Consider the following 14,016-nt stretch of genomic DNA (forward strand, 5'->3'; position numbering starts at 1 on the left):
TGTCTGACGCTGAGAGTCACAAGGTCTTTCGGTGCACTCGGTGAATGGATGTGTCAAAGTGACAGCTGGCTGGAGTCTGGACGCAGGTTCCAGCAGGTGCATATATCATTTTAGCAGTTCCAAGTGGGGAAAAAAATGAACTTAATGAAAATACGACATGGCCTTGTCAGTGACAACGGCTCTGGAAAAACCAAGGCAGCAGGTGGCGTTTGCTCTTTTTCAAGTTTACACAGGTTGACCTGGTTGGTCACCCTGGTCGGTCAACAGCCGTGATTATAGACGGAAGGCCTTCCGGACACTTATTGACAGGGTCGTTTTAAAAACAGGGCTGTTTTTCCTTGAGCAGATGCTTTTTGTGTCATCGGTCTTTCAGGAAGTGGAGGTCACCTGATGGGATGGAGTGGATTTTTGACAGCTCAGCGTGTTTGCAGTGGAGGCGGCCGTGGCCGATTCGTCGTCAGCGATATCGCAAATCGATGCTCGTTCTCTCTCTCTTTCTTACTTCCTTGACCGCCGTCGTGGATTACTCCGGGCAAACCCAAAAGTGAGCAGGAACGTGGCTGCGATGTGCCCGCGGCGCCAGCGAGCCCTTTACTTTATTTCTCAGAACTATTTTTAGTGTTTGGTGGAGAAAAGGTGCAGATTTGCCTCATTGTGCCGCTCCTGCCTGCAGGCCTGGCGGGCAGCCCACCTCCTTCGCACCTTCTAAAAACAACGCAGACTCCCACTTCTGTCGTCTCATTTCTGCATTTCTGCTTTTCTCTTTTTTGGTGAAGTCTGACAAAAGCAAACTGTATCATTTTCCTCAAAATCAACTCTTACTTGACTTAACATGGTGTAAATTGCTTTTATAATGTGACAAGTGCTTCTATTGTGAGTAAACTGACCCGTGCCCTGTTCTACAATGGAAACCTCTTTCTCTATTCTATAGAGTTTCAGTTATTAGCTTACTGGGCTGTAATCCTGTAGAGCCAGTTCAGCACTTTGGCTTAAGTCAAGTCTTAACCCACCTTAAAAACATGCCACCTCCAGGAAAGGATTCTTGCCTAATTGATAGATAGAACACTGCTGGCCTTAGCGAAGTTGGATTAACACATTTTCTTTGTCTTGTTTCAACTGAACGGAAACATTTATCTCCTGGGGCTGTGAGATTGGCAAGAAAAGCTGTTGAGCAACACTAAACCACCGCACTCGCCGACTCTTTCTAACAGTATTATTCGTCCCAAATCCCTGAAGATCCATTTCTGAAATTAATTCAATTTCCGTGGCAATGTGGAACAATCAGAGGACACACAGGGCACCACAGTGGGCGGACAGTTTTCCGTGAAGAACTCGGATGTGAGTGAGGGGCTGCTGCTCCAGCACAGACGTGCTCCAATGCTCCAAGCACTTCCCCTTATTCACAAGTTTGGGAACAGTGAAAGCCGAACACACACACACACACACACACACACACACACACAAGGTGCACTTTCCCACTTGGAGACACGTAGACAGATGCGGGATCAAGCGGGAGACTAGGTGGAGGGGGGTTGTCTCATGTCTGGCACTCTGAAAACGCTGCCAAATCTACATTTTGGCCGGCCAAATAAAATAGTTTTGTTCAGGCTCTCAGCCCTAATGGAATGCGGACAAGTGTCATTTTCAATTGTGAAATAGTAGTGGCAGCAGCAGAGGGGAGCCAACTTTGAGGTGCATCGGCAGGTTGGAGTGAGTGGGTGAGCCAATTGGTGAATGAATGCAGCTAAAGTGGTGAAGATCTCAGCGGCGAGGGGTTTCTTTTCCTCTTCTGCCTTAGAAAACAACAGATCACCATGACTGGTGACATCATGGATTCAGGCCATCCGTCAATGAGTCATCACAGTCTTGCTTTGCACGCTGACTAAATACTAACACATTTTAGGTTCTCCGGGGTCAGCCACTTATATTCAATCAAGCGAGGACACGCTGGTGTTCAGATAGACTGTCAAAACTCTGAGCTGGTTTATACAAGCCGATAAAATGAATCCTTTTTCCCGGTGAGCTTGTTGTGTACCCATGAAATTCAAGGCCAAATGTGGACAAGGCTCATATCGATTTCCTTCCTTATTTTCAAGAAAAGGGAAGTAAAACATGGGCTGCATGATAGCGTCCATCCCAGCGTCTGCAAAGTGTTATCCTCACTTCAAGTCCTTGTTATACAATAGCCAACACTCATGTGTGGTCTTTGCCTTTGTTGTCTTTTCGTAATCCTCCCAATCGTGACCCATGGTAAGTCGATATCTGCTGTTTTGTTTTCCTCTGGTTGTGGGTGTGGAAGTGTTGGTGTTTGTGCTGGAGGATTCTTGTATTCCGGGATGTTGTGTTTTTTGTTGTGAGGAAAAAAAAGGACAAAAAACACAATTGCACTTTGGCTCATCCTGTTTTTAAAGGATGTCCATGATTATCTCCACAGCGTCCTCCACCACCTTCAAAGTCTTCGGTCAAATCGGGGACAATGTGACTTTGCCCTGTAGCTACGGCACCCGGACCCTCTTCGGCCCGAGCTTCTGCTGGGGACGAGGGAAGGTGCCCAGGTCCAAATGCTCCGACACCATCCTGTCCGCCAAAGATGGCTGGCTGACCTACAGGCAGAGCACCAGGTACCAGCTGCAAGAGAAGCTGTCGGATGGAGACGTGTCCCTGACCATTGTGCACGCTCAGCGGGGAGATGCTGGCACGTACGGCTGCAGGGTGGAGGTCCCAGGATGGTTCAACGACTACAAGGTCAACATACGCCTGAGTGTGGAGGAAGGTAAGAAAAAAAAGAAAAAAGAAAAAAACGACTGGTAACTACTTACTGTTAACTTACTGTGATTTGTCTTTTTCTTATTCTTGAACAATCAATAAATATTACATATAAATGCATGTTTCTGAACGCAGTCCCTATTGAAGAACCTGCAGCCAAAGACTGGACGCCCACAACCACTGTGGCACAAGGTGAACAATGAATAAGTGAAGTGAATATGCATAAGTGCACCAGTTTTGGGTGATGGCTTGTCTTTTTCTGTGCCTTAAAAGACTTTCATAGTCATTGACTTCGAAAAAACCCTGTAGATTATTATTATTATTATTATTATTATTATTATTATTATTATTATTATTATTATTATCATCATTGTTATCATTATTTACAGAAACAACATCTGCACCTAGGACCCTTCAAACTGATGACTTGATGCTTGGCTCAGCAGCAACTGAGGTATTCAAAAATGGCCTTGAAAAGAGGCAACAAATGAAAATGGAGAACCAAATAAACGCTACATATGTTTTGATTTTGATTTTATTTTTTAAATTGTCCTCTACAGGAGGAGCCTCTGGTGGTTGAAATGAAAACCGCAAGTGCCTTTTCGTTTGAGGTGAGATTCTTTTCTAAACGGATGATATCCAAAAAAGTTGAAACATCAAAATACATTTGTCTAACATATATGTGTTCATTTATTTAATCTCAGGAAAGATTTAAAGAATTTTTCAGCCTGGGAAACATTTGCAGGATTGTGGCTTTTTTCTTCCTCTCCGGGGTCGTCATCCTCGTTTATGCCTTCCGTAAGTAAAGAGGGTGTTGAGATTTGTTTTGCACCAAGTCCAGTGGCTCATCACAGGTACCGACGGGGTTTTGATCTGTCACACACTTTAAATCTACTTCCACATGTGTATTCATTCAAATTAGGGTCGAGACTCTTTCGAAGAACGGGGATGAGGACCGTTTGCGTTTCTGGGATGGAGAACATCTATGAAGTTGTCCCAATGTCTGGCCAGTGGGCGGCTTCACGGGAGCAGAGACACCTGCAGAATTCATGAAGGTGCTGGAGGCTGCAGGCGTCTGCCGGCTCCTCGTCCTGTGTCTGCGTTGACCTTTTGAACTTATCGTTTGATTTAAATCAGTGTTTTTGTGTGCGTGAGAGACAAATAATACAGTTTGCCATATTTCCCAGAATGGATCTCCTAACACTGTGGACACCCTGCCATCTACTGGAGGGGATTTTTATTTTTTCATCAGCCTGAGGAAGATCTCGCTCAGAATGAAAGTTTTATCACGTTTGCACCCAGAGAAGCTTTTCAAATCATTTTAAGATTCACTTTTCAGAATTTCACACATAATGATGAATAAATACATAGACTGAAATTCAATATGTGATATCTTGATTGCATCTTGAACAAATTCACATTCAGGATGGCCTCAATTTAAGTATTGAAAGGTGGCTTTTGCAAGGAGAAATGCATTTAATGAGCCTCTTGAATCCTTTCCCTGCTGGAAATGTAAATGATTATTTCATTAGTTTCACACTGGCTCGCTATCTTTCACCCTTATGCTTCTTTTCTTTACCATGTAACAGCTGTTTGAATTTTCCATAAAGTTTCTTTGACTTATTACACTTGTGCCAATGAACTGTCTTGTGCTTGTGCTGATCCGGGTCGCTAAACATCCAAGAGAAACAGATGTTTACCTTCAAAGTCGACAGAAGTCTGTTACACTTACATAAACCATGGCAACGATTAGCAGGCAAGATCATAAAGAGGGCGCAGCTCTTGCTCCATCTAGACAAAGATTATATTATAACGTGTTTTCTTCACATTTATATCAAACACAATGACTAGCCGTGTCCAAATGACCAAAACCATTCCGAAATTGAAAAGAATTCTGCAGTTTGACAGTTTTGAGTCTGTGAATTAGATCCAAACAAGCTCAAAGCAAGGCAGCATTTCTCATGGAGGATGTAAGTCACCATGGTGAAAATTTAGCACTGCCTCTGAAAGGCTTTAGTGACAGCTGTCATTCGAGGAGAAAATGTCGTCGGATTTCTCAGGGGTGACGCACGAGGCAGCGCTTGTTATTGTATTTTTGACTTCTCTCCATTCACTCTGCCTCGGCGGCAACCTTTTGAACTCATGCTAATCAGTGTGAAATAAAATGCACCCATTTCTTTTTCTTTTTCGAAAGCCGCAGCTTATAGAAAGCCACTTTTTCTCTTTCCTTCTTTCTTTGTGGGAGAAAGGCAAAAAAAAAAAAAAAAGTGTCATGTGTGGCTCAAAGGTACAGAAATATCCCAGAGATTAATTAATTCCCTTCCCTCATTTGTTTGTTGCCGAACGTAATCTCACAGCATGACAAAGCCTGTCATGGTTTGTATTCGAGGACTCTGCGCCACCTTCTGCTCAACGCAGCAGATGAAATATGAGGACATTGCGCTTATCAAGTGAAAACCTTATGCTCATCTATCTATCTATCTATCTATCTATCTATCTATCTGTCTGTCTATCTATCTATCTATCTATCTATCTATCTATCTATCTATCGAGAGATTGGACTTTCTTGACTGACATTTCCCTGAGAAAGCAAACAAACCTCCCATTTGGCTCGGACAGCTTTAGGTTACAAGGAATTTAGCCCCTAAATGTAGCGAGCTGAATCTGCCAAATGTGCAAAAAGAGGAAGTTTTGCCTGAGGTTACCAAACATCCAGCAGACCTACATGTTAACTCAGCAGTCGGCAGTGACACACAAAAGTGCACGACCCCTAAATAAATCAGACGGCCCATTTTCAACAGTTTTTCATTTTCGGATTCTCAGTGTTCAAATTAAGGCCTGATTTTTTTCCTGCCTCCATCCTCGTTCGCTTCTTCTCAGAATTAGAAGTGTTTGGAGTGTTCAAGCCTTATCACCTTATAGATTAAAGATAAAGCCAAACAGCATAACTCCAAAGCAGTTCTGTGCTATATAAACCAAGCAGTGAGTGTGGCTTTATCAGTTTTCGACGATTCTTCCCCGCGGCCTGAAGCAGAAACAGTATTTTCTACCTGTGACTACTCGCAAGCGGCGTCCTAATAGGTAAAGCCACAGAGTTCTGACCGACTCTCCACCATCCAACTACCTGCAGCACCATTTTTCACTCGGGACTTTGTAGAAACAATTATACACCGATGGCGATATAATAACGATGTAATCTGTGTTTGTGGTCACATTGTGACAACTTTGGTTCCTGCTTATTTTTCTCTGTGCCGTCTCGGTTCCTGTGCGTGGACCCTGCGGACACTGTGGAATCTTGTGTTTAAACCCCTGCAACGTCTTTCTGTCCCCAAATAGATCCGAGAATTTGCAACAGCGTGTCGATACCCTTGATCCAGTCTGTCTAATCATCAGAATTGAAACGTCGTACCCCCTCGACAAAAGGAACCAAAACCCCAGAAAAGGAAACAGCTCTTTTCAACATTCCTCTTCTGCCAGCAGAAGTTTTGCATGTGCGTGGAAGAGAGAGAGAGGGAGGCGGAGAGAGAGCATTTCAAGGACTGGTCACGTGACCTGGGGTGATTTCAAATCTGAAACCAGTCTGCGGTCTGGGTTAGTGTTCCTCTGCAGGTGACCAAAACCTTCTGGCCTGACTGAGAAAGGAACATGATGCTTGCAGGCAGAAGAAGAACCTCACTTTGGTGCGAAATCCTCCTTTTCCTGCTCCTAGGTAGGTGTTCTTTTTTTTGATTTTTAAATTTTTCGGGGAGGGAGGAGAGCTACCTTGTCAAGGCTGAGATTCTCACTCCCTGCCTTTAACTCTCCTCCTACTGCCCAGGTGGTGCCTCTGCACAGAAGCTCACGGCCACGGTGGGATCGGAGGTCACGCTGAGGTGCTCCTACGACGCCAGATATCACGGCAGGCTGTGGGCATGCTGGAGTAAAGGGCTCCTGCCCTCCAGAGGCTGCGGCAACCTGGTGATGCAGACTGACGGGACGTCGGTGATCGACCGACTGTCCGAGCGGTACCTGCTGCTGGGGAACCTGGGATGGGGCGACCTGTCCCTGACCATCAGGCAGCTCCAGGAGACAGACTCTGGGACGTACGGCTGTCGTGTGGAGATCCCCGGCTGGTTCAACGACGAGAAAACCTATGTGACTCTGACTGTGGTGCCAAGTGAGGATGTTTTTCTCTTGAGTCATTTGCAGTTTTACATCTTTAATTTGTTGCAATGACATGAAAATGGCAAGAGAACAACTATGACAAAACATTTTTTGGCTCTTAAATATTAAAGATAATTTGAAAAATAATTATTTGAATTTAGCTCCATACCTGTAACCCTCTGTATTATGTATGTTTCAGTTTTGGACTAAATCAGAGTCAGGGGGTATTTTTTTTTTAATGATGTAAAAATAAGGGAATAATCATTAAACATCAACAACAAAAAATCACATATAAGAACATCTTCAGTAAAACAAACTCCTCCTGCAACCACCTGCAAGAAAATGTTCAATCTTTGTCCAGTAATAATGTCCCTGTAGAAGTGACCATAGAGGGTTCCTCACCTGATAAAGGCCGATGTCAACCCGCCCCCTCAAACTGTTAGGCCCGGTTCTTTTTTTGGAATCCCAGATACTGACCTGAGACATCTTCAGTTTACAGATGTAGTATTTATTTAGGCCACAAGTAAAGTAAACCAGGGCTGGACCCCATCAGCTTGAGCCCTGATGTTTGTGTGTAATTCACAGTGATCTTCTTTGGGCCGAGTCTGACCCATACAGAGGTTGGTGCATCAGAAAAGAACAGGCAAGACCGCTGTTCCCACAGATTCACTCTGATACAAGTGTGATACAAAAAACTTGTGCGAGTGTTGTCCTTGAGGCGTGTATCTATTGTAACAGCTCAAGCTAGCAAACAAAGAAATTGTGGTTCCAACTGGCTCCTGCTCCGTAAATTAAAGGTAACAGAGTTGTCATTTCATGAGGACGAGCAGTAATCTCAAGGAAAGCACTGGGTAATTATAACACAATCCGGAAACAAGGTAGTTGAGTCTTCTACCGGTTGTACCATCCCCACAGCGCGTCCAAATCCTCTGAAAGTGTCGACGAGGGAGGTGAACGAGAGGACGGTGACTGTGGCCTGGAGTGCCGTGTTTGACGGAGGAAGACCCATCATCCGCTACAGCCTCGAGATCAAAGACGAGCAGCGTGAGCAGAAGTGCACGGTGGTCACAGCGCGAGCTGAGGCGGCAGGCGGCTAAAGGACCTCCTCCTCTTACAGTGTCCTGGGACACGGCGAAGAGGACCGAGGTGTCCAACCCCAGATCCAGCCTGAATCAGCTGACTGTGATGGATCTGCACCCGGCCAAGACCTACCACGTCCGTATGTTTGCTGCCAACAGTGTGGGCCGGAGCGGCGCCAGCAATGTCCTGACTGTCACGACCAGCGAAGCAGGTACGGCCACGTCTTGTTTGACGCCCCCGGGGGGGATCTGTCACTTTCTGGCGGAAGCTGTGCTTCTCTAACTCCTCTTCTCCCCTCAGCGCCAGAGGGCCCTCCCCTGGATTTGCAGCTGGAGGGCCTCACTCCCAACAGCATCAGAGTCACCTGGAGGGTAGGATCACTTGGCTGAAACTTGACTGTGATTTCATAATTAAGGTTTTACTTGAGTTTGAGGTCTCACGTTAAACGTTTCATTTGTTAACCCCAGAAGATTCTTTATTCTTTATTCTTTACTTTAGATCCTCATTAGTCACTGCCTCAGCAGCAACTATTCTTCATGGCGTCCAACAATATGAAATTCATATTCATAAATCCATTATTTTGATACAAAAATCTAAATAAGAGAGAAAAAAAAAATATCCCAATTGAATAAAAGAACAAATAACCAAATAAATCCAACTAAAGCCAGATGTATCTAAGTCTTAAGATATTCAGCCCTCTTTTACGCTTTCCCACAAAAAAGCCGTTTCAGCCTCCCGCCTGCTTCATTTCGTTCCTCCTAGATGTCAGAGATGTTCTGTGATGTCACAAGGGGCTGACCACCAGGAGTGTGTTTCTTAGTGGTCTTTACAAAAAGTAGAAGAAATAAAGGATGGGCTTTTCTTTTTTCTGGGACGTGCAGTGACGGGCCAGAGAACACTGGAACGCTGGAGCACTGGACCTTCCAACGACCAGTTAGCTTATAAAAAAAAGAGCTTTGAAGATCCACAGAGTTCAGACAACAAAGTCAGATCCGGAAAGTGAAATCCTTTGCTTGTGTTTCATCAGCCTCCCCAGCCTGAGTTGAGGAACGGCCTCCTGCTCACTTACAGCATCAGCTACAGGGAGTACGACCCGACGGTGAAAAACTTCAGAGGGTGGCGTCACCTGCGCGTGTCGGCCACGCGGGAGGCCTCAAGCGTTGTCCTGAGGAACCTGAACCCCTCCACCAAGTACGGGGTGATGGTCCAGGCGCTGACCAACGCGGGGATTGGGCCTGCTGCCACCGCACCACTCTGCTCCACCCTGGACGAGGGTGAGTTAAGAAATAGGTCACATTTGCACCCACGTTGGCAATTTGGCTTCATCGCTTAAAATGTATCTCATTGTGCCTCAAGTTGTCCAAAGTTCACCAGTGCCGACGACTAATTCCACGACTGCTCCAGTCACAAGACGGGCGGACGGCCCCACACAGAGCACGACAGGTACAGATTGCGCCCGGTGGAATATTACAGTCTTGCTATTATCACTTAAAGTGTATTTCACTGTGCCTCAAGTTCACAGTTACAATGTATTTCATCGGCGCCAATGATAAAGTTCATGACTGCCCCAGTTCCAGGGTCAAAGGTGAATTATGAGCAATGTTTTTATCCTTCTTTCCAAAGCTCCTACAACCTCAACTGACGAACCTTATGCCACATCCTGGGAGGAAAGCAGCACCACTGCTCAACAACCCACAGGAGGTTATTGAGGGTCCTTTTTTGTATTTGTATTTGTATTTTATTGTATTTTAAAGCCAAATTAGTTTTAAATGTACAGAAAATACCATCAGAATTGTTTATTTGAAATCATATCTTTTTGAAAAAGTGCTTATATGTGAAAGGCAGATATTAGAAGGTTGTTTTAGTCTTACCAGATTTTTTTTTAGAAAGCTAAACACCGCTCTTTGCTGAACTCTTGCTTTTTTGTCTTCTAGTGCCCCCTGACCCCCCGGTGTTGGAGTTAAAGGAGGCCAAAGGCAGCACAATTTCTCTAGTGTGGACTTCTGCGTTTGAAGGCGACAGCCCCATCACCGGCTACTACCTTGAATCTAAAACAACTAACGGTGAACTGTCGGTGAAACCTGTTTTTGCCAGCAAACAGTCTGAGATTGTCATCGTAATTACATGCATGTTATTTCTCCCATCAAACCCCCCAAAAGCCTCGTGGGACAACACCAAGACGGCGGTCGACTTCAGTGCTAATCAGACCGAGGCCACCTTGATAGAGATGAACCCGGCGACCTACGACATCCGCATGTTTGCCGAGAACAGCGCGGGCACCAGTAACGCCAGTAACGTCTTGACTATCACCACTGGAGAAGCAGGTGTGGTGTTTCTGGAAACTTAACTTCCTCTCTTAACTATTTTTCTGCATTTTATGCTCATATGCTCCCATCTTTGTATCTCCCTTGCACTCTCATGATCACTAGATATGGAGTCAGAGGCTTTCGGGACAACTGTGTCCACCGACACTCAGGCCGCTGTAAGTTCACACAGCAAGGTTTCCCATACCCTCCAACGTGTATTTTGTCCCTCTGCGCTTACATATTCTGCTTTCTGACGCTCTATTTGACTTACATCTGTTGCGACATTGTATCCTAACAAAAAGGCAAGTGCCGGGATGAGTCAGAATAATCTCCTGGCGGGGGTGATGGTGCCGGTGGTGCTGGGGGTGCTGGCGGTCGCCACGCTGGCCGCGTGGAAACTGAAACGTGAGTAATTCTGCAGCTGTATGCCACCCGAGCTCTGGCGTTGATTTAACCCCGACTCTCTCTACGCACTGCAGGAATGAGACAGGAAAAAGAGGAATTGTAAGTTGTGGAGCCGTAAGTTCCCTTTCTGCAGCGAACAAACCCACTCTTGTCTTAACGTCGCAGTAATGTTCTCTCATGCAGGTTTCAATCAGGATTTCTGCGATTCCGGAGCCTAGAGTCCCAGGAAGCCCTTTGAACATAGATCCGTCCACACTCCAGCCCCCCTGAAACTAACTTGTGTTTCAATCGTTCCAATCTACTTAGAAATGTTGGACAGGCCTGTATTATGACACAAAGACTATTAAATGTTGAGTTGGTCTCCAAACATTTCCATGTGCTAGCTCAATTGTACTATTGCTTTCCAAGCTAACATACTACTAACAGCAATGTGTTTTAGTTCCATAAAAATCACTGTGTAAAAAGTTCTGTTTTTTTCTACTTAATATATTAATATAAATTTTGTGTGTAATTGTTTTTCAGTAGCGGCCAAAACTGTGACTCAGCCTGGAATTAAAACAGTACTAAGTTCAAAAACAGCGCATTGTTGATTTTTCTTTGTAATTCCTTGCATTTGGCTCTTAAATGAGTAATTATTTTTGACAGAAAGAATATTTGCATCAACGTGAGAATGAGCGGGGCTTTGTAGCCATTTCAGAAAAAAAAAAAACTTCGGCAAAATCATTATTAGCTCTTATCAAAAGCACGAAACCTCCCTTCTCAACGCTCAACAATCACTACACTTCAGTGTCCACAAGAGGGCCCTAAAGCTCCGTCGGTGAGTTGCTTCGACGCTCGCCGGGCCGCTCACCTCGGCATCCTCAGAGCCGTCCTCAGGGGCAGCCAAGGCAGCCAGCTGGATTTCCATCCATCTGTCCTGTAAATCTCTTAATTGTTCTAATTACGGAGATGAGGAAGAGGAGGAGATCTGATACCTCTGTGGAGCTCTGAGGCAGCTGCCTGCGAGGGACTCCCCCACTAATGGGGGATCACAGGGGGATACCAAAGCCCGCGTTAGCTAAGGGACCACAGTAGCATTTCAGTGTTTGTGCGTGTTTAGAGAAGGCTTTCCGCTCCTCTCCTGCCTGTTTACGCCTCATCAAAAGAAAACCCTGCAAATAAAAAGGCGGAATTTTTCTTTTGTGTTTGTTTTGCTGCTGCTGTTGTTGTTCGGCTTGTTTAAAGTCAAAGTGTGGCGCTTCCTCTGACGAGACGAGCGCGCCGTTCAAATGGATGTAAATATCGCATGGCTCTCTGGTTTGCGGCGGTTAATCAAGTCAAAGCAAGAGCCGCTGACGCACAAAGCCACAGTTGTGCCCGCGTGTCCGTAAACACGGAGCCACCACATCCCTCCTCTCTCATCTCTGGACCCCCACACTTCCGCCTGCCTGCCGTCCCTCTCCCTCACTCCTAGGCCCTGTCACTCTGCCTTTTTTTCCTTTACGTTGAGTACACAAAATACCCGAACCCAAACTTTCCAAAAAGAAGAAGAAAAAAAAGTCTATGCACCTCCACTCCATCCTGATGACCCCTTTCATCCAACTTCCTCTCTGGTGAAATGTGACTGATTACGCCGCCTGGCACTGAAACAGAAGGGAAGAGGAGAGGAAGGTTGTGGGAAGTGCTGGTCGGACTACTTTGATGAGGTCGCTTTGATTGGCCACACAGCCAAAAACTAGTTACCCCCACTACCCCCGCCCCAGACCCCTTTCCCCCGTTCCCCTCGTCCCCCGATCCTGGCAGCCGTAAAGCCACTCGGCTGCAAACCAACTGTCGATACAACAAGACGACATCAAACAGCCGTTAGAGCAACACAACTCCTTATATAAGCTGTGTCAGCGGCGTGGTGCAAAGGCCTCGGCAGCAGGAGGGGGATAGAGAAATCAGCCACGGTGGCGTGTGTGTGTGGAGGGTCAGCTTTTATAATATTAAGAGTAGCATTAGCCGCAATGACAGAGTTAGCAGCGTCGTAAATCACGTGCTAAGGTCGCAGCCACATCAAGGCCTCGGCGCGCAGGAAACGGGGACTCTTGAGCGCTAACACACACCAAAGGGCCCGGCTACGCGGGGGGGCCGGAGGGGGTGCAGCAGGGGCTGGTGTCCAGGCCTCGTTTGCCCCAGAGCGGATGCACGCACGCACGCGCGCCCCTGGGCCTTTTCTGGAGCCGCCAGATGTTCGGTTGCAGAAGCGGGCATTGAGCAAGAGTGTGAATGAAAGTGTTGGAAGCAGCCGAAGCAAAGGTTGGCTTCATGTGGACGAATGCCAAGCGGGAAAAAAAGTGTGATTTCCGTTGTTAAAGCAGCCTGGTGGCCAATTGCTTAATTACACCCGAGCTGAAGGCGACACTCGTAGCGCAATCTGCTGACAAACGTGTCGAGAGTCACGATGATCTAAAAGAGAGTGGCCGAAGCGTTTTCTCCTCACCGGTGATGCAACTTGACGGTTCATTTGTGTGTGCGTTGATGTGATTTGATTAGCCAACCTGAAGCCGGATGGGAGCCAGTGCGCATGTTTTGAAGGTCAGACATAACAGTTTCCATGGAGACATCGCCAAGTAAACCAAGTACAACTGTGCACCGCGCCGTCGCTTCACCCGAGGGGGGGACCTGCATCTGCATTGTGTATTTCTTTGGAGCATGTGCGTTGTGTTTTGAAGGCTTTTGTCTTTCGGAAATCAAAAGATTCAATTTCAGGATTTTTTTGATGCCGTAATGAGACAAATTCTATGGTTGAAGTTTAAAGACTAAAACCTAAAGAAACTTTTAGAGATTCAGAAATTTATGACAAACTTTAAAGTGTACCCCCAATTCAGAATCTCGTTGAAAAGCGCCATTACGTGTCTTTTTCTTGGAAATGTCACATGTTAGGCAACCGAGCTCAACACACGTGCCGTCTCCAGGACTGCCCTCGACTGCCTCGGCCAGAGCGAAAACCTTGCGGAGATCCATTACCGCGTTATTGCGGAGCACATCTTCCGCCATCTGGCAAACTCGGACCATCTCAAATGTTTAAGTTTCCATAGAAACGCACCAGACTTTAGATTGATGGAGCTGAGTTTATCAAATGCTGAAGGCGGTGAAAAGGGAAGGAAAAAAAAAAAAAAGAAGCTTTTGGCAGCCAGTCATTGAGGACAGAAATAGCTATACTGACATGCTTGTTACCTCCCTTTGCACACCCATAATCCTTAACGCTCGCAGATATTTCCACAAACGTTTGAACATCCACAGCCATATCTTGTACGATTCATATCACATGTCACCTCTCATTGAGGTGGCA

The 14,016-nt window shown here is 46.0% G+C and overlaps 2 protein-coding genes across 4 annotated transcripts; both read left to right on the forward strand.

Moving 5' to 3' along the window:
• The first annotated feature begins 2,096 nt into the window (after positions 1–2,096).
• On the forward strand, positions 2,097–4,387 carry LOC142892685 (hepatitis A virus cellular receptor 2 homolog). Of its 2 annotated transcripts, XM_076032920.1 has the most exons (8): positions 2,097–2,250; positions 2,435–2,773; positions 2,902–2,958; positions 3,156–3,220; positions 3,327–3,377; positions 3,471–3,564; positions 3,689–3,821; positions 3,954–4,387. In XM_076032920.1, the coding sequence occupies exons 1-7, from the start codon at positions 2,196–2,198 to the stop codon at positions 3,817–3,819; spliced, it is 792 nt and encodes a 263-aa protein (XP_075889035.1). In that variant the 5' UTR covers positions 2,097–2,195; the 3' UTR covers positions 3,820–3,821; positions 3,954–4,387. The 2 variants fall into 2 exon arrangements, with proteins under 2 accessions (XP_075889035.1, XP_075889036.1); XM_076032921.1 differs by having other exon boundaries at positions 3,689–4,387.
• A 1,333-nt stretch (positions 4,388–5,720) lies between these two features.
• Positions 5,721–11,278, forward strand: LOC142892686 (cell adhesion molecule DSCAML1-like). Of its 2 annotated transcripts, XM_076032924.1 has the most exons (14): positions 5,721–5,847; positions 6,103–6,257; positions 6,363–6,475; positions 6,584–6,922; positions 7,825–7,953; positions 8,027–8,200; positions 8,290–8,360; positions 9,017–9,263; positions 9,346–9,432; positions 9,613–9,690; positions 9,924–10,052; positions 10,149–10,313; positions 10,419–10,471; positions 10,598–11,278. In XM_076032924.1, the coding sequence occupies exons 3-14, from the start codon at positions 6,412–6,414 to the stop codon at positions 10,706–10,708; spliced, it is 1,647 nt and encodes a 548-aa protein (XP_075889039.1). In that variant the 5' UTR covers positions 5,721–5,847; positions 6,103–6,257; positions 6,363–6,411; the 3' UTR covers positions 10,709–11,278. The 2 variants fall into 2 exon arrangements, with proteins under 2 accessions (XP_075889039.1, XP_075889037.1); XM_076032922.1 differs by lacking the exon at positions 5,721–5,847 and having other exon boundaries at positions 6,058–6,475.
• The last annotated feature ends 2,738 nt before the right edge of the window (positions 11,279–14,016 follow it).

The sequence above is a fragment of the Nelusetta ayraudi genome, unplaced genomic scaffold (assembly GCF_046127955.1).
Source record: "Nelusetta ayraudi isolate G7.1 ecotype Tasmania unplaced genomic scaffold, CSIRO-AGI_Nayr_v1 ptg000039l, whole genome shotgun sequence".
Taxonomy (NCBI): Eukaryota; Metazoa; Chordata; class Actinopteri; order Tetraodontiformes; family Monacanthidae; genus Nelusetta; species Nelusetta ayraudi.